This window comes from Heterodontus francisci, chromosome 24 (genome assembly GCF_036365525.1).
Source record: "Heterodontus francisci isolate sHetFra1 chromosome 24, sHetFra1.hap1, whole genome shotgun sequence".
Taxonomy (NCBI): domain Eukaryota; kingdom Metazoa; phylum Chordata; class Chondrichthyes; order Heterodontiformes; family Heterodontidae; genus Heterodontus; species Heterodontus francisci.
This window is the reverse complement of record NC_090394.1, coordinates 61705606-61729320: the sequence shown is the minus strand read 5'-3', so window position 1 is coordinate 61729320 and position 23715 is coordinate 61705606. Positions and strand designations below refer to the sequence as shown.

General features: G+C 40.4%; 1 protein-coding gene across 1 annotated transcript in view; it reads left to right on the top strand.

Annotated features, from left to right (window-relative positions):
• Positions 1–23715, top strand: part of clec16a (C-type lectin domain containing 16A) — a 302517-nt gene that overhangs the window by 270727 nt on the left and 8075 nt on the right. Inside the window, exon 23 of the mRNA XM_068056378.1 lies at positions 4043–4198. Within this exon, the coding sequence (XP_067912479.1) occupies positions 4043–4198 (156 nt within the window). The remainder of the gene's footprint in view (positions 1–4042; positions 4199–23715) is intronic.

Sequence of the window (23715 nt, the reverse complement as noted above, 5' to 3'; positions counted from 1 at the left end):
GGTCGCTGGAGTTGTGAGGCTGCGGTGCTAACCACTGTGCCACCCAACTTCTCGATTTTTTTTTTTTTTTTTTTTTTCGTCTGCTCGATTTTTTTTTTTTCCGTCCGTTTCAATCTATAAAGTTTAGTGCATGGCAGAATATATCCTGATCAGCAACAGCTAGCATAAAACCAGCACAAATTCCATTTGATCAGGTATTCTGTAGAGACTGGTTTAAAAAATGACCAAAAACATTTAATGGATCTACCAACACCCATATTGCATTTGATTTTTAAGTGCTGCAGATTTTGCTACAATCACATCTGCTTTTAGCTATATAATCTGTAAAAGATCTGGAGCGTCTGTTTCAGCTGTGTCATGCAATTTAATCCATACAGCATCACTGATATCTCCAAATTATCACACTACAAATTAGGCACCAGATTTAAAGTAGTACCAATGTAAATTTGATAAATTTGTGATGTAACGCCATTGATTCAGATGCCAGTATACAATGAGCTGCTAACATGACAGCCCAGACACTGTTCATGTTGTTTTGTCACATCTCTTATGTTAATATGCATGCAGCAGTAAGTAGATTTCAGTGCATCATCATTTGAAGTACAAAACTACGTGTGCACAGTGACTCTCCAGGTTGCAGAGGAAATCACAACAGGACTGCTGCAGGCAGATATAAACCCACCTGGACACGAGAGGGTGTAGTTCAGTAAGTTATTGACAGTGTCATCAGAGATGCAAATCATGTTTGTGTAGCCTTCCTGCTGCTTTACTCCATAAGATTTTTCTGTAAATACTTGCAACTGCATCTGTTAATAGGATCTTAAAAACAAAATTAGTGCCTATGCACTAACTGCATGAACTTTAGGGCTGCTATCAAGCAACTCTGATCAAAGCTTATACTTGTTCACTTTATTGAAATCCTCTCCATTGGAAGTGCACCATTAAAACTAATTGATGGCTTTAACAAGGTTGATTCTCCTACTCACAATAATGGTACTGTTACTAGCAGCTATATAACAATGTGGTATAATGAGGCAGACTTTTAATAAATTGATTGATATACTTTCACTAGTCCCCTGATAGCATTGCTCGAATTAGCGTTAATGATTTTTCTCTGATGGTTTAGCAGTGTCTGTCGGTCTTGGCAATTGGGACCAATGGTAGTGTTTTACACAAATAACATCTAATCACTTTGTGGCTACACTTTGTTGAAATGAGATCTGTTCCAATTGGAAATTTCTATATTGTTGTCAGTCATTATTCATCATTATAACTAGGATGATAGCATTTATGTGTGTGTTAATGTGAGTATACTGCAATAGGAATTAAATTGAGATGTATTCAAATATTCTTCGATCCTGTTTGTGCTTAGCTTAAAATAGAAAATATTTGAAATGTGCAGCAGGTCAGTCAGAATCAATAGACAGAACAAACAAGGCAATGTTTGGATGCAGACCCTTTCCACCCCCAATCATTTTGATAAGTATTTGTAGTTTTTGTAATTTGCTTATGAAATGATGTACTTGTTTTCTTCCTCACTTTTCAAACCATCTTAGACAAATAATTTCTGTCATTCATGGGTGGCTGGGATGAGAGGAGTCATTTAGGGGCACAGTCCCTTTAAAAAGTTCACATCCTGCATAACAATTTTGGCCATGTGATTATTGCCACACTGTATAGAATAGGATGCAAGTGTTCTATCACTAAAATGGTGTGAGAGAGAGTGGGACAGATGGCAACTGTTAATTTTAATTAGACATATTATGCAGGGTTCCAAGTTCCACACAGGGAGCGCTTGGAAGAATGCCTGATATTTTATTTTCCAACTGAATCCAAACCCTTTTACTCAAAAGTCCAGGAAAAATCATTTGTGTCAGAAAAGGATTCAAAGGTTTGTGTAACTGGGCAGAAGACTGTATTTTGAGTGCCTTTGAAATAAGAATAGCATTATTGTATCAAGCTCATTGGGCCAAATTCATACATGAGCAAGGCTTCAAAAAGCAAGCGTTGGTGGCAACCATGGACTGGACTGAAAAAGATGACATGATCTAAATATTTCCATAAGTTTGCAATGGCTGCTTTCGATGTAAGGGTCAAGACAGCAGCCTAAGAGAATCTTCTCTGCAGACATGCATTACTGAGGATTTCAAGATTTCTTGTGACATTCTAAACCAAGTTCCTGCCACGAACATTTCTGAATAAAGAACCTTTGTGAACAGGTTGATGGCAGTTTGGAGTGTTTCAGAAGTACCAGTAGAGCTTGAAAACTGCCCTGGGCTTGAGTCCAGCCTGCCACACATAGTACGCAGTCCATGCTACTACATCGATTTCTTATTCCATCTCTTAGGGCTTTCTGGGGTGCATTGTTAGTTGCCAGATTCAATTATACTTCCATATACACTTTATTGAAAGGAGGTGAGGGCTAACTCGATCTCAACAGCATCCAGGACAACAGAAAAGCCAAATACTGTGAATACTGAAATCAGAAAATACTGGAAATACTCAGCAGATCTGGCAGCATCTGTGGAGAGAAGAAACAGTTAATGTTTAAGCTCGATGACCTTTTGTCAGGTTTCTCTTGACAATATTTGTAAGGATTCTAACTGGAGTAATTTGCATGTTTTTACTAAGTATTAATGTCTTGACCTGACCGCCCAGGAGGACAGCAAATGTTGCTCCAAGTTGGCCTGACCTACACATACCTTGGTGTATGTGGATGTTAAATAAATGTTCAATTACTTGCTGTAGACATAATCTTTGTATCTTTTAGAAAGAAGTTCATCCTCCATAAACAAAGCTCTTGTCTCTTTTTTTTACCTAGTATATTTGGTGCTGTCCAAAATGACCATGTAAATGATTTACCGAAAGAACCGTATTCAACGTTTATTTTATCCTTGTAGATGACTGAAAATTGTACTTGTATGTAAGGGTTGAACTTTTATTTAAAATCTTGAATCATACAGTAGATAATTTAACATTTGCTTGTTAGTAAATGCCAGTTTTTTGTTTTCAAATCTAGATTTGCCATATTAGGTTATGAAGTCATCAATTTTGGATTAAATTGGAAACCTTGTTAGACTATCGTGACATTACTGCCTCCTTAAGGAAAACTTTTTGATGTTTCAATATTATTCTTAATGCATTTTGATTTCTTGATCTCTCTTTTAAGATTACCTCCTAGAGGTCAGGTCCATACAGGCTAAGACTGTTTCTGTCTAAAGTAGGTGACTCAAGAAAAAATTGTTTTCAATGTTTTGGAATTCTGTATTTGCTTCGGAAACATTTGAAGCTCAAGCTTCTTGTCCAAAAATTAGTTTCTGTGTAGTGGTGTGTCATGGAAATCTAATGGTAACATTGCAAAATGGAATTGGAGAAATGTTAGATTCACTAACTATAGCAGAATTTTCTAAATAAGCCAGTTATAAGATTTTATCTGGTCATACTCATGTTGTAAAAGCATACTGTTGAACAAATGGCCCAGGCAAAGAATTTTGGTCTTTAAGCTCTGATACAGAACAAGATGAAGTTCCTAATTTATAACTAATTTTTGCCCCAGGAAAGGACCAACCAAGTCCTTGAATTCCTACCTGCATTTCCAATGTGGATGAAATTGTTCTGCACTTTAGTCAGGCTACACTGAAGTCTAACATCAAAAAGTGTTGGTGACACTGTGCACGTTCTGGTCTTGAGATCTCTCTTGGGGCATCTGCACATGCAATGGTTAAGCTACAGGACATTGTCATGTTGCAATATTTGAATAATTTAGATTCCACAAAATTTACTGAAATAGGCTGCCTTTTTGTATTTAACTCATTGCCAAGTCGTATATGGAATTTCTTTAAATCGGCTATTTTTTGAATGAAATCACTGAAAATTAAATCCTGTGGACTAAAAGATTGGATGACACATTTGTTATGATTGGAGGATGCAATACTAAAGATTTCTAGAAATGGCAGAATCTTTGTACCTTGAACTGTTTAGGTTGGAAATTAATAAAAGGGTCTAGATTTATAAAAACATTTTTTCTTTAACTGCTTTCTAGGGTTTGCAGTGGCACAGCACATAAACCAACAGAGCCCCTCTCCAGCATCGTCCCCTTCCCCACCCTCTAGTGGCACCATCACAACAAGCACAGGCTGCAGCGATACCATCACTACCAGCGCAACTTCCACTCCCTCAGCAACTCAAAGCCCCACAGGTAATTCTGCTGCATATTTCAGATCCTTAGCAAATTGACTTGGTTAATGCATTAAAAAGTGGTAAACAGCCCATAATCTGCCTTTTACCCTGTTAAGCTTATGGAATGCATATATGAGTATCAAATTTTGATCTAAAAGTCTTTTTATCCCCATGAGTTCACTTAAGTTGTTGGCCTATTCAGGCTGCATTCACAAGGGATCATAAGGAAATTTGCTCTCCAAATTTGAGTTCATTTCTACTTGTGAAATATAAGCAGGCTATTTAACGAAAGAAAACTGCAAAAAATCATTCACTGTTAGTATTTCTGTGACTGTGTTGTGTAATACTGCACATTATATCAAATGTCTGCAGACACCAAAATGAATACCTTTCAAGGGAAGTGTGTTAAGTAATATTTTAAAATGTCATGTTTCTAAAAACTAGCTTAAGTTAATTGAGATTGTATAATCATGCAAAAGTCATGATGCAAAGCTTAAGAAATAGGAAAGCTATGAAAATATCAAAAATAATGCAAAATACAGTTCTTCAATAATGCAGTTAGTGGATTTGAATAACCCATGGAACAGGAAGTCCTGTCTGTAGCAAGATTGCTGAGCTCCAATGACTGATACACAAAGTAGCAACTTTGAGATGATTAAAATGTATTGATAGCTTCATATGTAAAAGTTCTGACATCAATTTTTGAGAAAAGAAACCCACTACTTCTGTTCCTGCCACTAAAAGGTAGAGGGATCTGACTGTGAGAAGCGGATGCTTTTTCTCAATATGAGTGTTCAGTTAACAGGGCAACTGATAATATCACTATCCTTGAACCTTTCTTACAGGTTTAAGATTAAAATGGCAGTGTGTTAATCTGCTATTTTACAGAATCAGTACAATTGAATTTCTGCGAACCACAAAATGTTTGTTCTTTTCTTACACAGCTCACCCCTGCCCATTAAATCTCCCACAACACTCATCTTAGCCCACCAGTGCCATTCTGTAATTGGTTACTGTGGGAGAGGGGTGGGGGTGGATGTGGTGGGAAGGGAGTCTAAAAGAGCAGCCTGCTTTGTTCTCTACTTGTTGGGAAGCATTTGGCCTTCTCTGGCCATCTCCTTACAGTGCTGCAGTTGTAATTGAGTCAAGTAGTGAATAAGAGGCTCAAGACCTGCATCCTGCCTCCATCTGGCAGGGTGCGTATGAGGACGTGTTGCCCAATTTATCCCCTATTGGTAGTGATGATGATAATAGAGATGCTCTTATAGCAGCAATAGTCTGTACAATAAATATGTTTTTTTTCTATCTGCTTAACCTTTTCAGTGCATACTGTCATTGTGATGTCACTGGCTGCACCACAGATACAATGATAGCAAGTGGTGTCTTGGCCAATGAATAGATTAATCAAAAAGTTTATGGTGCAAAAAGGAAACTTAATTTTATCAAAAATTAACATATATTTACTCTGTAGGAATCTTAGAATACTGCTTGGGATGTGCTACAAGGTAGTACCACATCTGAGGTAGTTCTGATGTCATCATAAGCCACAAGATAAAAGCTCCAGTAGTTACTCCTGAAGGCACTGACTCCTTGCTTGCTTATATATCTATTGGTATCAGATTTCCTTTGGTATCTCCCCTCCTGGTTATTCTTCATTTGTGAACCTAGACAATAAATGCCAAAAGACTGAGACTGCACGTCATCTCACTTGAGTGTATGGCCTCGTCCACTTCAAGTCGGGACCTGTGGATTGTAATCAGAAGCAGGAACCCTAAGTGGATTTTTTTTTTCTCCCTAACCCAAGAATTCTGAGGCTGTTTGTTTGCAACTGGCACAGCACTTGCTACAATCAGATGGCCATCTCCTGGTTTGTATCATTCAGCTGCACGCTCCCTTAAACATGAGTTTGTTTCATGTACAATTTGTAATAACATAGCATCCCTGTAAAGTCAAAGGTGCTATCAGATTTAATTTTGACACCAACCCCCATTAGGAGATATCCGGTTAGGTGACCAAAAGCTCGGTCAAAGCAGTAGGTTTTAAGGAGTAAGAGAGGAGCGAAAGGCAGAGGGTTTTGGGGAGGAGGTAGCTGAAGTCGAGCGTCAATGGTTGGGCAGTGGAAGTAGGGGATGCAAAAGAGGCCAGAATTGGGAATACACAGAGTTCTAGGAGGGTTGTAGGTTTTTATTAATGTATGTAAATTTGACAAATTGTAAGAAATTGGTTGCAGAAGAGGTACTACAGTTGACAGGCTTGAGATATTTCAATTTTGTCATGTGACTGAAGCAGAAGGTTTTTCAAATATGTGCTGATAACAGGCGATGCAGTGCTTTGTATGCATTAACTGTTTAAACGAGCCTGCTTTCAGTCACCATAACTTTGTTTGACAGCTAGTCGGAATGCTTCAATGTTCACCTGCACTGCAGATGTTCCAATCATTTTACTCTGTTTTACGGGATAATATTTTATGATTTGTTCCCGGTCAATAAACACTCAGCACCCAGTTTTGTAAATTTTGAACAAAAGGTTCAGTATAATTGTTTGATGGCAACAGCATTGACCTAATGGGTCTGAAATATTAATAATGCTGTATTGATTTGTGTTCCTTGGTTGTTGTTTGTTATCTGCCCTTTGCCAGGAAGCTAATTTTTACAGGTATATTCTGTGTATATATTCTTCTTGTGAATTTCAGGACTTGTTTTTGCAGGATTGAATTGTCAAGTTGGAAATCTCCTTGACTTATCCACTGTATGTAAAGATATTGCGTCCGTGCCTAGCTGTACACCAACTTCCAACTCCATGAAGGATTGCATAAACCCAGTTCAGTTCCTTTGTGATATCTAAATCTCTTGTTTGGTTGGTCATAGATGGGATAAATTAATTTTAGTCACAATTTATTAAGTCCTAAAATTGAATTCTCTAATTTGCAACTTGCCTAAATTTAGATGAAGTTTAATTCTACTAACATTAGAGCTGCAGTACTCTGATTATTTTACTTTTAAATAAGTTCATCTCTTTAAACATTGCATTCCATTCTGATTTTGGTGCCCATTAACTCTTAGGAGCATGTCAGAGAGGCATTAAGGCATAAAAGGGAGGCTATACGGCCCATCGAGTCCATGTCGACACTCAATAGAGCAGTCCAATCAGTCCAATTCCCCTGTTGTATCCCCGTAACACTGCAAGTTTATTTCTTGAAAGTGCCCATACAATTTCCTTTTGAAATCATTCATCATCTCCGCTTCTACCACCTCCATAGGTAGCGAGTTCCAGGTCATTACCACTTGCTGCATTAAAAAAAAGTTCTACCTCACATCCCCCCTGCATTTTTTGCCTAAAACCATAAATCTGTACACCCTCGCCCTTGTGCCATCAGCTAATGGGAGAGCTTTACTTTGTTTACCTTATCTAAACTTGTTATAATCTTGTACAACTCTATCAAATCTCCCCTTAGCCTCCTTTGCTCTTAAGGAAAACAACCCAACTTTTCCAACCTAACCCTGTAACTAAAATCCCTCATCCCTGGAGCCATTCTGGTAAATCTCCTCGGCACCACTCAAGGACCCTCACATCCTTCCTAAAGTGTGGTGACCACAACTGGATGCAATACTCTAGTTGTGGCCTAACCAGAGCTTTTATAAAGGTTCAGTGTAACTTCCCTGATTTTGTATTCAATACCTCTATTTGTGAAGCCCAAGATCCTATATGCTTTGCTCACTGCTCTCTCAATATGCCCTGCCACCTTCAAGGATCTGTGCAACTGGACCCCAAAGTCCCTCTGTGCACACACTTTAGAACTGTGCCATTAAGTCTATATTGCCTCCCCCATCCCTTAAGCCAAAATACATCACCTCACACGTGTCTGTATTAAATTCCATCTGCCACTTGTTTGCCCATTCTGCTAGCCTATCCTCACTGTCTGCCACGCCTTCAAGTTTGGTATCATCTGCAAATTTAGAAATTTTACTCATTTATATACATCAAAAAAAGCAGTGGTCCCAGCACTGACCCTTGGGGAACACCACTGTCTACCATCCTCCAGTCTGACAAACAACCATTTACCACGACTCACTGTTTTCTGTCCTTAAGCCAATTCTTTATCCAAGTTGATGCTGACCCTCCTATTCCAAGCGCCTTAATTTTGTTAACCAATCTTTTATATGGTACTTTGTCAAACGCTTTCTTAAAATTCGTTTTGACCACATCCATTGCATTCCCTTCATCAACCTTCGCTGTTAACTTCTTCAAAAAATTCTATTAGATTCGTCAAGCATGTCTGCCTCTTACAAATCTGTGCCGTCTCAGCTTAATTAACTCAAACCTGTTCAAGTGCCTGTTGATTTCTTTTCCCGATTGTTTTTAAAATCTTACCTACCACCGATATTAAACTGACCGGCCTATAGTTACTAGGAATGTCCTTACACCCTTTCTTGAATAAAGGTGTCAAATTTGCCACTCTCCAATCCTCTGGCACCTCCCCCATATCTAGGAAAGATTGGAAGAATGTGGCAAGCCCTTCCACTATCTCCACTCCCATTTCCCTTAGCAACCTGGGATGCAAGCCATCCAGACTAAAGGCCTGCTCGGGTCGGGAAAAAAAACCCGACAGAACCACATCGGATCCGAGCCCGACCCGGCCTGAGTCCTTCCTTTTTTTTCCCGAGCCCGACCTGACTACCAGAATGTTCACTTTACCTACCTTCCGATTCTGAATCCGTTTTTCACTTGTTCAGTTTGTGCAGATAAGTAACAAAAACTGTAATTAGATTTGAAAGGTTGTTTAAAAAGATGAAGATTGGAGCCACGATGTCAGTGATTGTTTGTTTGGTCACGAGTTAAACAGAAACCCATAGAGTTGTGCCCAGACAGGTGGTACCACACTACCATTATGTGTATTGCTTAAAATAAACACAGCAATTGCCCGAAGGCTTAGAAAATATTATACATTACCTAGACTCCTACTTGACAGGTTAAAATACTTGCTGCAAGTTTATCCAGTGAGCAGCTGAGATGCAGAGACCAGGAAGGTCCTGAGTGATTAATTATTGTAAAATATACAGTATTTAAAAAATATTAAATGATCACTGTCAGGACTCTAGTCTACACACATACAGTACTGTACTGTATGTGTATAGACTAGAGTCCTGACAGTGATCATTTTATATTTTTTACATAAATACTGTATATTTTACAATAATTATTCACTCAGGACCTTCCTGGTCTCTGTACCTGCAACATCTCCTCCTTAGCGATCACCCATTGTTCTGTTACCATTTTTCCTGTCAATCTTTGGTTCCGTTTTACCCTGGTTAGATCCCTTCTCATCCCATTGAAGTTAGCCGCCTTCCAATTTAGAAATTCTACTTTAGATTGTTCCTTTCTTTTCTCCATTACTAATCGAAACCTTATGATACGATGATCACTCTTACCCAAGTGTGCCCCCACAGACACTTGATCCACTTGGCCCACCTCATTTCCCACCACCAGATCCAGCAATGCCTCCTTCTGAATTGGACCAAAAATATGCTTCTCGCTACTCTTCTAGATGGCCACCCTTCTCCTATCCTGAACTCTCACTGCCTATGGGGTGACCACCTCCTGGAACATACGATCCACGAAACACTCATCCTCCCTGATGCTCCGCAGTGACTCCAGCTGCCCCACAAGCTCAGAAATCTTGCTACACACATTGTTATAGCCCAGAAATCCAGTTGGTGAAGGATGACACTGGAGCCAATTTTTACCCAGTCTTTTATTTATAGAGAATGAAACATTACAAGCATGTACCTCCTAACTCAACTAGATACTGTTTCAGCAAGTGTCTTTTTATATGTGCTCATGTAAAACCTTAATTAATGTCCTCCACCTGCTGTAATTAACACAATTGATATACCATTTTTTTTTTTATTCATTCATGGGATGCGGGCTTCGCTGGCCAGGCCAGCATTTATTGCCCATCCCTAATTGCCCTTGAGAAGCTGGTGGGCTGCCTTCTTGAACGGCTGCAGTCCATGTGGGGTAGGTACACCCGCAGTGCTGTTAGGAAGGAAGTTCCAGGATTTTGACCCAGCGACAGTGAAGGAACGGCGATATAGTTCCAAGTCAGGATGCTGTGTGACTTGGAGGGGAACTTGCAGATGATGGTGTTCCCATGCATTTGCTGCCCTTGTCCTTCTAGTTGGTAGAGATCACGGGTTTGGAAGGTGCTGTCTAAGGAGCCTTGGTGCATTGCTGCAGTGCATCTTATAGATGGTACACACTGCTGCCACTGTGCGTCGGTGGTGGAGGGAGTGAATGTTTGTAGATGGGGTGCCAATCAAGCGGGCTGCTTTGTCCGGATGGTGTCGAGCTTCTTGAGTGTTGTTGGAGCTGCACCCATCCAGGCAAGTGGAGAGTATTCCATCACACTCCTGACTTGTGCCTTGTAGATGGTAGTCAGGCTTTGGGGAGTCAAGAGCTGAGTTACTCGCCACAAGATTCCTAGCCTCTGACCTGCTCTTGTAGGCACGGTATTTATGTGGCTACTCCAGTTCAGTTTCTAATCAATGGTAGCCTCTAGGATGTTGATAGTGGGGGATTCAGCGATGGTAATGCCATTGAATGTCAAAGGGAGATGGTTAGATTCTCTCTTGTTGGAGATGATCATTGCCCGGCACTTGTGTGGCACGAATGTTACTTGCCACTTATCAGCCCAAGCCTGGATATTGTCCAGGTCTTGCTGCATTTCTACACGGACTGCTTCAGTATCTGAGGAGTCACGAATGGGTGCTGAACATTGTGCAATCATCAGCGAACATCCCCACTTCTGACCTTATGATTGAAGGAAGGTCATTGATGAAGCAGCTGAAGATGTTTGGGCCTAGGACACCACCCTGAGGAACTCCTGCAGTGATGTCCTGGAGCTAAGATGATTGACTTTCAACAACCGCAACCATCTTCCTTTGCGCTAGATATGACTCCAGCCAGCGGAGGTTTTCCCCCTGATTCCCATTGACCTCAGTTTTGCTCGGATTCCTTGATGCCATACTCAGTCAAATGCTGCCTTGATGTCAAGAGCAGTCACTCTCACCTCACCTCTTGAGTTCAGCTCTTTTGTCCATGTTTGAACCAAGGCTGTAATGAGGTTAGGAGCTGAGTGGCCCTGGCGGAACCCAAACTGAGTGTCACTGAGCAGGTTATTGCTACGCAAGTGTCGCTTGATGGCACTGTTGATGACACCCTCCATCACTTTACTGATGATTGAGAGTAGGCTGATGGGGCAGTAATTGGCCGGGTTGGACTTGTCCTGTTTTTTGTGTACAGGACATACCTGGGCAATTCTCCACATTGCAGGGTAGATGCCAGTACTGTAGCTGTACTGGAACAGCTTGGCTAGGGGCACGGCAAGTTCTGGAGCACAGGTCTTCAGTACTGTTGCCGGAATATTGTCAGGACCCATACCCTTTGCAGTATCCAGTGCCTTCAGTCGTTTCTTGATATCACGCGGAATGAATCAAATTGGCTGAAGTCTGGCATCTGTGATGCTGGGGACTTCAGGAGGAGGCCAAGATGGATCATCAACTCGGCACTTCTGGCTGAAGATAGTTGCAATTGCTTCAGCCTTATCTTTCGCACTGATGTGCTGGCTCCCCCATCATTGAGGATGGGGATATTTGTGGCGCCACCTCTTCCAGTTAGTTTAATTGTCCACCACCATTCACGTCTGGATGTAGCAGGATTGCAGAGCTTAGATCTGATCTATTGGTTATGGGATCGCTTTGCTCTTATTGCATGCTGCTTACGCAGTTTGGCACGCAGATAGTCCTGTGTTGTAGCTTCACCAGGTTGACCCCTCATTTTGAGCTATGCCTAGTGCTGCTCCTGGCATGCCCTCCTGCATTTTTCATTGAATCAGGGTTGGTCTCCTGGCTTGATGGTAATGGTAGAGTGGGGGATATGCCCGGCCAGGAGGTTACAGATTGTGGTTGAGTACAATTCTGCTGCTGCTGGTGGCCCACAGCGCCTCATGGATGCCCAGTTTTGCATTGCTAGATCTGTTAGAAATCTATCCCATTTAGCACGGTGGTAGTGCCACACAACACGATGGAGGGTATCCTCAATGTGAAGGCGGGACTTCATCTCCACAAGGACTGTGCGGTGGTCACTCCTACCAATACTGTCATGGACAGATGCTTCTGCGGCAGGCAGATTGGTGAGGACAAGGTCAAGTATGTTTTCCCCTCTTGTTGGTTCCCTCACCACCTGCCGCATACCCAGTCTAGCAGCTATGTCCTTTCGGACTCGGCCAGCTCGGTCAGTAGTGGTACTACCGAGCCACTCTTGGTGATGGACATTGAAGTCTCCCACCCAGAGTACTTTCTGTGCCCTCGCCACCCTCAGTGCTTCCTCCAACTCACACATGGTTTCCCGAAGACACACGAGATGTCCTGAAGTTCTCACATGGTATAGGAATTGCAAACAGCAGGTCTCAGCTGCCCATCCATGGTCTTAAAAAAAAACTCTTCCCTCTTTTAGAATCCAGTTCATATCTTGTTTAAACTTAATTTTACTTAATGCCTCTGGACCTGCTCTGTGCTGATACTCTTTATTAAAACACTTAGTGTTGTACTTACCCCGATTGATTTTTTTTAAATTTCCCAGCTCCTAGTTTAAACGACTGGCCTAGTTTAGAGAGAGAAAAAGGGAAATACTGACCAATCAATCACTTATCTGCTTTCTTGTGACATTACACTTTGGTTTTTTTTCTCTTTTTGAACAATCTTGCTCTTTGACTCCTGCTGTTGCCGCTTTTAACTGTGGATCTCCAGCACTGTTCTCCCAGGCTTGTTCGCTGTTATGTTGTAAACTGCAGTGACATACTAAGCTGTTCTGGGAAAGTACCAACAGTCGCAGCAAACCTCTTGTTCCACATTTCACACCACCTCCAAAATGTGGATTCAGATCAGTACAAATTTACAACCACGCATTCCAAGTATCTTTAGTTTAAAATTTCTCACCATTCCACTGCTTAATTTATTCACATTTTTTAAAAATAGCAATAACAGCTAGAAGTATTTTTTCCTGTTCTTCAATCAAGCAGTTTTTCAGAAAAAAAAATTCCATATTCATCTGAAAAGTTGCAAGAACGCATGCACATCTGATCTTATCGGTAGTTTTAAAGAAAGGATTCTTCAGGCTGTGTTTTTAGAATCCTCAAAGTATCAGAAAATCCGGTGTGACCTCTTTGAAATTGTCAGTTTTGAAATCTACAAGAATAATATTGCAAAAGAACTCAAACCCAGACTTAACCTACATGTGCACAATTTGTTTGTAAACACAGAAGCTGTAACATTTTCAAACTAATTTACATTGGATTCTTGCAATCAAATGAGTTTCAAGACTTTAATTCCAAGGGCGGCACAGTGGCGCAGTGGTTAGCACCGCAGCCTCACAGCCCCAGGGACCCGGGTTCGATTCCGGGTACTGCCTGTGTGGAGTTTGCAAGTTCTCCCTGTGTCTGCGTGGGTTTTCTCCGGGTGCTCCGGTTTCCTCCCACAAGCCAAAAGACTTGCAGGTTGATAGGTAAAATTGGCCATTATAAATTGTCACTAGTATAGGTAGGTGGTAGGGAAATATAGGGACAGGTGGGGATATTTGGTAGGAATATGGGATTAGTGTAGGATTAGTATAAATGGGTGGTTGATGTTCGGCACAGACTCGGTGGGCCGAAGGGCCTGTTTCAGTGCTGTATCTCTAATCTAATCTAATTCATCAGCCTTGGCTGGATTTGAATCCATGATACCACCCAGTCTTGTTTATAAATACTACCTGCTTCCTACCTTACTTCATTCAGTCCAAATGTCAGAGGAGTTTTTTTGGTGTATTCTTGTACAAAATATACTGCTGTGAATTTTCTTTTAATTTTATGGTTTTGTGTCCACGACTTTGATCTTTCAGAAAATGGGTGGTGCACAAATCTTCAATTCTTACATTTCAGGCTAAGATCTGAAACATATAAAATCAATGAGTTACACAGACAAAACCATTGAACATACAATGATAGTGGTTATTAACCCAAACACATTTTATGCAATATATTTTCAATTTCGAGTTAATCCAACCTGTGGGGCTTACGAATAGGGGGTATTACAATAGAAATCCCCAAAACCTCTTTTTGGTATTTCTGACAAGCAAGCTATTTTTTTCTAATTGGTTGTTATGTTTAAAAAAAAAAGTATTTAATGAGTGAAGTCATTTAGGAAGCCACGACTTCCAGTCAACAAACCACAAGGAAATGGGCAAAGTTGACTACCTTATTAATACTCAGATCTCACTGAATAACCCATCAAGAAATGTGGTAAAAATCTCAGAAGAATATGACCAAGTTAACAGCAGTTTGGTATACATAAAGAAAATGTGATTGAATGAATAATCTTTGGGTTTCTTGAATCCAGTATTGAGCCTTAACAGGGGCCTGAAGGTAATCCTAGTTTCAGAATTCTGGATCGAGATGTGATTATAGTTCCTGCAGTTATGTTTTCAAGCATCTTGGAACAGACGTTTTATTTTGAGGCTTCTCTACATGAAAGTATGAAATGAGTGTCCTGCCTTGCGCGCTCTCCCATTTTTCATGATGTGACACGAACAAAGTATTTATGCAAAATGGCTGCTTTTAATCTACAATTTAAAATGATAAATTGCTGGAATAGAGTCACCAATAGAATGTAAGCATCTTCCTTTAGAACATTTAGAATTATGTGATAGTTCACTGCAGCACACTCTCCCATGTAAATACCATCATTGCCATCTGCTACCACCCTATATCCTAAAGGTCCTTGTGTTTCTTTGTACTTGTAGCTTTCCCTATGCTGCTATCCCTTCTGTGTTCCCCTTCAGTGCTTCCCCATCCATTCCTAGCACAGAGTCCACAGGTTAGTTAAGGATATTCGTTAAACTGAGTGTAACAAGGGAACAATAAAGCAGCAAAACAAATGTTTTGCCAAGATCAAACTTATTCACGTTCACTGATCTAAGGTCATTTTTACTTAACCGTAAGTCCAGTCAAGAACGCCAGCAGCATAGAATGAGTGCAAGGTGAAAGGCATGCACTTGTGCATGGGATGGAGATTGTTTCATGGCAAGTAATTACCCTACTGGTTTCAAAAATACACATTTTACTCCGTCCATTTACCAGTCACTGAACTTAAAATAGTGCTTAGTTGGGTTAAGGTAATCAATCCTTCTACTTTTACAGTACAAGGAAAGGGAAATAATGTTAATCCCTACCTTTGGAGTGTTTACTCACAGAATTAGTTTATCATGGCATCAATGGAGCAGAAATCAGTACCTTTGATCAGTGAGAAATGTTGGTTCTCCATAGAAAACAATGCTTGGTTCAATTAAGTATGTTTGGAAGTTTTTTAAGTGGATATTTGGATTTATTGAAGGGAGATGATAGATGATTCCTTCTGCTGATTGTATGTATGCCATTTATAATGCGATTGAAGACTGTCGTCCCAGTTCCTATTGAATAATGGCCCACAGTATAAAATTCACCAAATTTAACACTAATTGACACTAAATTCTAGCTTTTTCTTGGACCACAGAATGTCAGGTGTAAAAGTGGAAAATTTTATACTGGTTGGTAACGGTTGCTCTTGTGAGATTGGGACTGGGGTAGAGCAGGTGCAAAATAAAGCCATCTTTGACCTTTGGTGTACTGACCTGGGAGTTCTTAATGCTGATATCTGATGCTCAAAATGGAATAGTATTCACTTTCCCAGTCATTTTGAGCAGAAAGAAATAACTGAGATTTTATTTAGCACCTTTTTTGCCCCAAAGTGCTCCACAACCAGAGGCAAAAGTAGCGACTGATTTGCAAACTGCAAGGTGACCCACAGAGCATTGAGATGAATAACCAGTTAATCTGGGGGGTTTTATTGGGGTGGGTTGAAGGTTGACCAAGACATCGGGAAAACGCCCTGCTCTTCAAAAAAAAAAAAAAAAAGTGCTACTAGATATTTTACGTACAGGTGACAGGGACTTGGTTTAATGTCTGAAAGACGACACTTCCAAAAATTTAATACTTCCTCAGTGCAACAGTGAAGAGTCAGCCTAGAATATGTGCTCAAATCTGGCAGTGGGATCTGAATCCATAACCTTCTGACTCAGAGGTGATTGTGTTACCACAAAGTTGACGCTTACATGCACAAAAATTCACAAGAAACAATGAAAGTGATGAAATTAACTTTCTTGCATTGTTGTACTTTATGCTACGTGTGAATACTGAATGGTAAGTTGTTGAACATGGAAATTGTATCACTTGTGAGTATGAGATACACAATTATTAGCTCTTTGGCCCTTGAAGGTTATTCAAGTTTCTCTTTTGTTGGATAAATCTCATATTTAGTGGTTCACTTTTGAGTATTTTCAATATACTTTTTCATATTGACATTCAGGTACATTATCTGTAGTGCATGTTTTCACACCAGTTTGGCATCAATATAAAAGTTATATTGTTATTCCCCAACCTCCTAGTGGGAAAATGCATTGCCTAATTTAACACTGAGCATAACACAAATCTTCGGTCTAATCCCTCACTTGTAGATGTTAGTTGATCCAGGTAGGGGGGGGCTACAATTGGCCTCAGTGTCTCTGGACTAGATACAGGAAAAATCGACAAGTGTTCCAACTCCTGATCACTAGACATTGATACCAATCTCTGGTTGCTATCCACGTTAAGATCTGGTTTCGTAGCAATTTCCTATCCCTCCAGGTCAGAGAGTCTGTGGACTATATAAGTTTTATATATGAAGAATAAATGTTGGGGTATTGTATTAGAAGACTCATGGTATTTATGGAACCTTATGAGTTACTGCCTTGAGAAGAAGAAAGTTGGAGGGGGGAAGAAAAGTAGTTTCAAAAAGTATGCAAATTTTTCCCAATGGCAGGCAGTGACTAGTGGGGGTACCGCAGGGATCGGTGCTAGGACCCCAGCTATTCACAATATATCTTTATGATTTAGATGAGGGAACTAAATGCAATATCTTCAAATTTGCAGATGACACAAAACTGGGTGGGAGGGTGAGTTGTGAGGAGGATGCAGAGAGGCTTCAGGGTGATTTGGACAAGTTGAATGAGTGGGCAAGTGCATGGCAGATGCAGTATAATGTGGATAAATGTGAGGTTATCCACTTTGGTAGCAAAAACAGGAAGGCAGATTATTATCTGAACGGCTATAAACTGAGAGGGGAGAATATGCAACAAAACCTGGGTGTTCTCATACACCAGTCGCTGAAGGTAAACATGCAACAGGCGGTAAAAAGGGCAAATGGTATGTTGGCCTTCATAGAGAGAGGATTCGAGTACAGGAGCAGGGATGTCTTGCTGCAATTATACAGGGCCTTGGTGAGGCTACACCTGGAATATTGTGTCCAGTTTTGGTCTCCTTATCTGAGGAAGGATGCTCTTACTATAGAGGGAGTGCAGCGAAGGTTTACCAGACTGATTCCAGGGATGGCGGGACTAACGTGTGAGGAGAGATTGAGCCGGTTAGGATTATATTCTCTAGAGTTCAGAAGAGTGAGGGGGGGATCTCATAGAAACCTATAAAATTCTAACCGGACTTGACAGGGTAGATGCAGGAAGGATGTTCCCAATGGTGGGGGAGTCCAGAATCAGGGGTCATAGTCTAAGGATACGGGGTAACCTTTCAGGATTGAGATGAGGAGGAATTTCTTCACCCAGAGAGTGGTGAGCCTGTGGAATTCGCTACCACAGAAAGCAGTTGAGGTCAAAACATTGTATGTTTTCAAGAAGGAGTTAGATATAGCTCTTGGGTCTAAAGGGATCAAAGGATATGGGGGAAAGCAGGAACAGGTTACTGAGTTAGATGATCAGTTATGATCATAATGAATGGCGGAGCAGGCTCGAAGGGCCGAATGGCCAACTCCTCCTATTTTCTATGTTTTTATGTTTACTCTCCTAGGGATCAGCAAGAGTTGAACATAAGTAGGTATTTGGAGTTTTCTGCATTTGAATGCAAGAAATGTGTCAATACCATAAGTGTGTAAATACAGTAAAGTTACATCAGTTGTTAAATTTCACTCGTATCGTTGCACTCTTATTAATAAAGTGCTACAATACCTGCCAATTGTTCAAGGCTAATGTTCACAATTATTACTTACCTTAATTGTTTCTGATGTCAGTGAAACACATAAAGCTCAACAAAAAATGAGTTATGAAATGGATATGTTGCTGGAAATTATAACTGGCAATTCCAGTAAACCCTTCAGAGGACAAACCATTGCTAAGAGTGTTTTTTCTAAACTTTACTACATCATCACAGATCACATGAAGCTCTGGGAATGATCAATACACACAAAGCTTAGCAGTGAAAGATCAGTCACACAAGCTGAAGACACTGCGATGATGGTCAAAGGTGAAAAGGAAACCATTTTCTGAAGAGAACTTTGTTTCCTGATTTTTCAGATGAGTTTTTATTCAACTTCCTCCAGAGACATTTCAGCAGAACTCTTCCTAACCAGAGCTTTCCTTCCTCCAATAAAAACAGCTTGCATTTATATAGAGCCTCTAACTTAACAAATTGTCCTAGGGTGGTTCACAGGAGTATTATAAAAACAAAATATGACACCGAACCACATAAGGAGATAATGGGCTGAATTTTTCCAGCTCGGGTGGATGTGCAGGATTTGCTCCGCGGAGCCGCCGCGTGATTCAGTGTGCCGGCTCATTTGCATGGCTGGGGCAGACACCCTCCCCCCCCCCCCCCCCCCCCACCTCCCCAATGACATGGGAAGGGAGGGGAGTGCGGGCGCTCCGTCCCAGGCAACTGTGTCCGCCACCACTGCGCAGGTGCCGGTGCCATTTTTAAAGGGCTTCAAATGTGACGTTAAATTTAAATTTTTAATATTATAAATGTAAATTAAAAACGTTAATGAAAGTTTTAAGCCCCTCTCCCACCCCCCCCCCCCCCCCAATGATGAAACAATTTATTACTTGTCCTCCCTGCCCCGCCAAAAAACTTACCTTGTGATCCCTACCTCTTTCTCTCCCCCACCACCCCCCCCCCCCCAAAGCTTATTAACTTTCATCTTCAACCCCTTCCCACCCTCCCCTCCACATAAGGAAAAAAAAAAGAGGCTTATGGCAGATTCAGAGGGCTGAAATCAGCGGAGGCCCTAGAAGAGTATAGAAAGTGTAGGGGGGTACTTTTATAAAAAAAAACGTAATTAGGAGTGGCCACCTAAGGCCCTTCGCCCACCTCCATGGGGATTTTACCTGTGGTTAGTCGGGCGGCTGAGGACCAAGAGAAGCCACCTGACAAAAGCAGGTGGCTCTCTGAAGGCCTGGGTGGGGCGGGGTGGAGGGGGTGGCGGCGGCCCTCATAATCGGGCGTCCTGTGCCCGATGGAGGGCTGCCCCAACCATCCCCAAAACATGCCAACCACCCCGCCTCACATCGACCACCCTTGCCTTGCCAAGGCCCGGCAAGGCAACCAAAGCTTAACTTTGTAACAGGCTCCCCGACATCGTCTTCAAGCTGGGCTGTAATCCCAGCAGTGGCCACCGCTGCTGGTGGCGCTGCTGGGAGTTAGCTGCCAACCCGCTGATTGGCTGGCAGCTCCATTAGGCGGGACCTCCTACCTCAAGCAGGTGGAAGTCCCACCTCACACCAATTAAAGCCCAGCGACTCGCAAAATATGGGTCAGTTCTGCAGGCGCGGCGGAAGTGGGTTTGCCACCAACTTTTCAGTCGGTGGCCGGCTCCCGTCCGCCCAGGGTTAAGTCCCAACCTTGGTCAAAGAGGTAGGTTTTTAAGGAGTGACTTAAAGGAGGAAAACAAGGTAGAGAGGTGGAGAAGTTTAGAGAGGGAATTCCAGAGCGTAGGGCCTAGGCAGCTGAAGGCGTAGCAACCAATGCTGGAGCAATTAAAATTGGGGATGCTCGAGAGGCCAGAATTAGAGGAATGCAGATATCTCATGGGGCTAGAGATGATTAGGGAGGGGTGAGGCCATAGAGGGATTTAAAAACTAGGATGAAAATTTTAAAATTAAGGTGTTGCTTAGCCGGGAGTCACTAGGTCAGAGGACTCGGGGCTAATGGATGAATAGGAGTTTCTAAGATTTACTGCAAGGAGAATCCATCCTGGGACAGTTTTCTTTGGAATGATTGCTAATGATCAGTGCCCAAAGAGCAGCCTATTATGTGATGTTGGATTTGGATATCCATTGGTTTCTTGGATGGGCAGCATTTTATTGCAGTGATAGTGAAAAATATTCTAGCATTCTAAATTATACAGGATGCTTTTTTGAATTTTATCCAGTGATATGTAAAAGATACTATTAAACAGTATATTGAAAGTATGACCTTCAAGAAGTTTGAAAAAACTGTTTAAAATTGATGTAATTTTATCTGACACGCCACTGACTTCACTGATTAAGATATTAATGAATTTATTGATAGTTTGAAAGGTTGTCTATAAAGTATTTACTAATATTTTCCTTTCAGCTTGCTGATGAAGATGTTTAACGCTACATGAGATACTTTCTGAATCCCATTCTTTTGTTTACAGGAATAGAGTTGTTTTTTTGAGCTTGCTATTTTGTGTACATATTGCTTTTCTGTGTTAACTTGCCTTTGTAGCTCTTAACTACTAGTCCGATGAAAGCCAAGTTAATCCATTAAAGAGCCCAGAGGTGCTAGTGGCTAAGAGCTATGAAGCACCATTATATGTTGAAATGCCATGTCATTGTTTGTGGACTGAATTTTAAGTGACCATTATTGTTTGTTGGCTGCTGAAATGTATCCATGAGCAAATCCACTTCTTTCTATTCCATTGTCGTACTTTCCCTGTGATCTGTCCCTCTGTTCTACTCCTTTTAGTAAGGTCTGGCAGGAGAGGAAGACGGCGAGTATTTAGTCTTTCAGAGGCTGAGAGTCGTGGCGGACACTGGGTTTAGGCATCCAGGCAACAGCTCACACAGTGCAAACACAGGCAGGTTTATGTTACATTCCCCCAGCCTCTCATCATTTAGTTTATTCATCAATATTCCTATAGTCTACTTAATTGATTTCAGACCAAGTAACCTTTTATGGCATGCAAGAATATATGGATTAGCAATGTGACCACAATCCTCAAAATTGAACCTGAAAATATCAACCAATCAAATGTAAACAATAACAGTGCAATACTTCAGAAAGTGACTGTGTTTGGGAGGGGAGGTTTTAAAAACAATATATACTGTGAAGTCGCACAAAAGATTTGTGGTTATCCCGCCATAATATAGGTCATAGGTAAGCACCCTTTTTTAAAAAAAAAAGACTTCAGTACAACTTCAGCCACAAGTGAAAACTCCTCAGCAGCAATTGTTAAATAAGGATATTGCATGGGAAATAAACTTTTTTTATTCAATTTAATAACAAGATTTATATAGTCTTGGATTTGATATTTTCATCACTGGAATATCATAAATGACTTCATTTAATTGAGTATTGTAATCTGTTGCCATACTTGAATGTTTAGGTCCAATATTTGCAGCTTTGAATTTGAGTCAACCTATTTACCCCAAACACTGTTCAAGAAAAGCACACAAAATTTGGCAGCACAAAGCTGCTGTTAATTATTTCAACAAATAATCCTGTAACAAGTGATTTCTACCACTTATTTTTCATGGTAACTTGGCAACATAGTAGTAAAAGCACGTACACTCCAATCAGCTGATTGTATAGTTAGAGTCACAAGTCTGCTTGTCACTCAAATCTGCCATGCCTGAGTTAATTATTTTGATCCCTTAGTTTTGTGTTCCATCCGAATGAAACAATGTGGTCTGGTGTTTTTCCACTCGTTTTCGCCATCAGGCTTCCATTTGAAAAATCAAACCATTCGAACTGTCAGTAACTACAGTGAATCTTTGTTCACTTTTCTTTCTGTTGTTTTAATGATTTTTTTTTTGTTTCATCAGTCAAGACTGATAACGTCATTGTCACTTAATCACTAAGCTTAACTGCAAACAGCTTGTATTTATATAGCATCTTTAAAGTAGTAAAACATCGTAGAATTATCAAACAAAACTTGACAGGAGATTGAAGCTGATGCATTTCCAAGTTAAAGATTACTGATAATTAAAACTCTCACTTCAGGCCCAGTAAAATCGCAAAGTCTCGTTGAGGTTAAAACAAAAAAGTAAAATTCAGAAAGATACAAATACAAATAACATTAAAAAAGTAACTTTTGTCTTTGAGAACTGATGCAGATTTATTTTGGTTTAAGTTTCAGTATGCTTTTCTGAAAATTATATCTATCGGCAAACTGTCCATTTTCCCATTTGGATTCAGGCATTAGTGTCTAAACTGTTTGTAAGCAGTTCTTGAGTTATATTTTAAACATTCAAAATCCATTCATAAATAGGTGCTCTGGAGTAACCACATAAAAGGGTGAGAGGTAGAAAGCATCTATGTAAACCATCATACATAAACAATCAGAACTGTAGTCCCTGAATAATTAAAATTAATTGTTACTTGTATCATAGATCTATTGAATTATCTTCAAATTGAGGGCCGTTAATGTGTGCCTTCGCAGAGTTTCAGGTTGAAATTTTTATGTACAAACAAAAGGAATGTGGTTTCAATATTTGACAATAAATGAGTTTATTCCAGGGCTGGAAAAATTCTTTCTATTTACATAAGTAGGAGTTTTAAAAATATAACTATGTTTTTCACTCGCCAAAAAGAGGCAATTAATTGTTCAGAAAAATAGTGAAACATATATTTCAGGCGGGCAAAGAGCTAGCTAGTGGTACAGGGAAGAGCTGCAAAAAATCAGATGGAGCAAAGAATCGGAGAAATAAACAGCGAAGGATTGGAGACGGTGTAAGATCCACACTGATGGTGTATTTAAGCTGGCGAGTTGCATTCTTTCCAGCACTGTCAAAGCTGTGCAGCAACTTCCGTCCTGGCAAATTGGCGAGTGGAATATTCCAGCCCTGGTTCGTCCCTATTTAATGCATTGGCTTTAGATACGGTGTTGAAATCTGATGAACATATTTTGATTCCTATCAGTCCATGATCAGTTTATACAGCGCAATGGTTCCGTCTTATTTAAATTTAAATTCGTTCTGATACTTTTGTTTGCTTAAATCTATCTCTAGATCTGTCTTCCCATTATTCTTTCTTTCCAATTTCATTTGTCATCACTTTAACGACCTTTTTAGAAACCTAATATTGAAATGCATCAAATGGTCACAACAGTAATAAGAGTAAAACCCACAAGAAATGCCATAAGTGTTATACCCAGGTGTCTGAAATGTTTGCCTGTAAATATAGTGTGATATCAGGCTTCAACTTAGATTTTAATTGTGTTAATTGAGGATGCTTTTTAAAGATGCGAGAGGATTCTTTTAACTATTATAAATAAAACAGAAATTTAGCCTACAACTGAAAGTGTGCCCATAAAGCATATTGCACACCATAGTTTCAAAAATGTACCATCAGATGCACAAAAATCTAAAAGTGATGATTGGAGATTTTTTTTCTCTTGG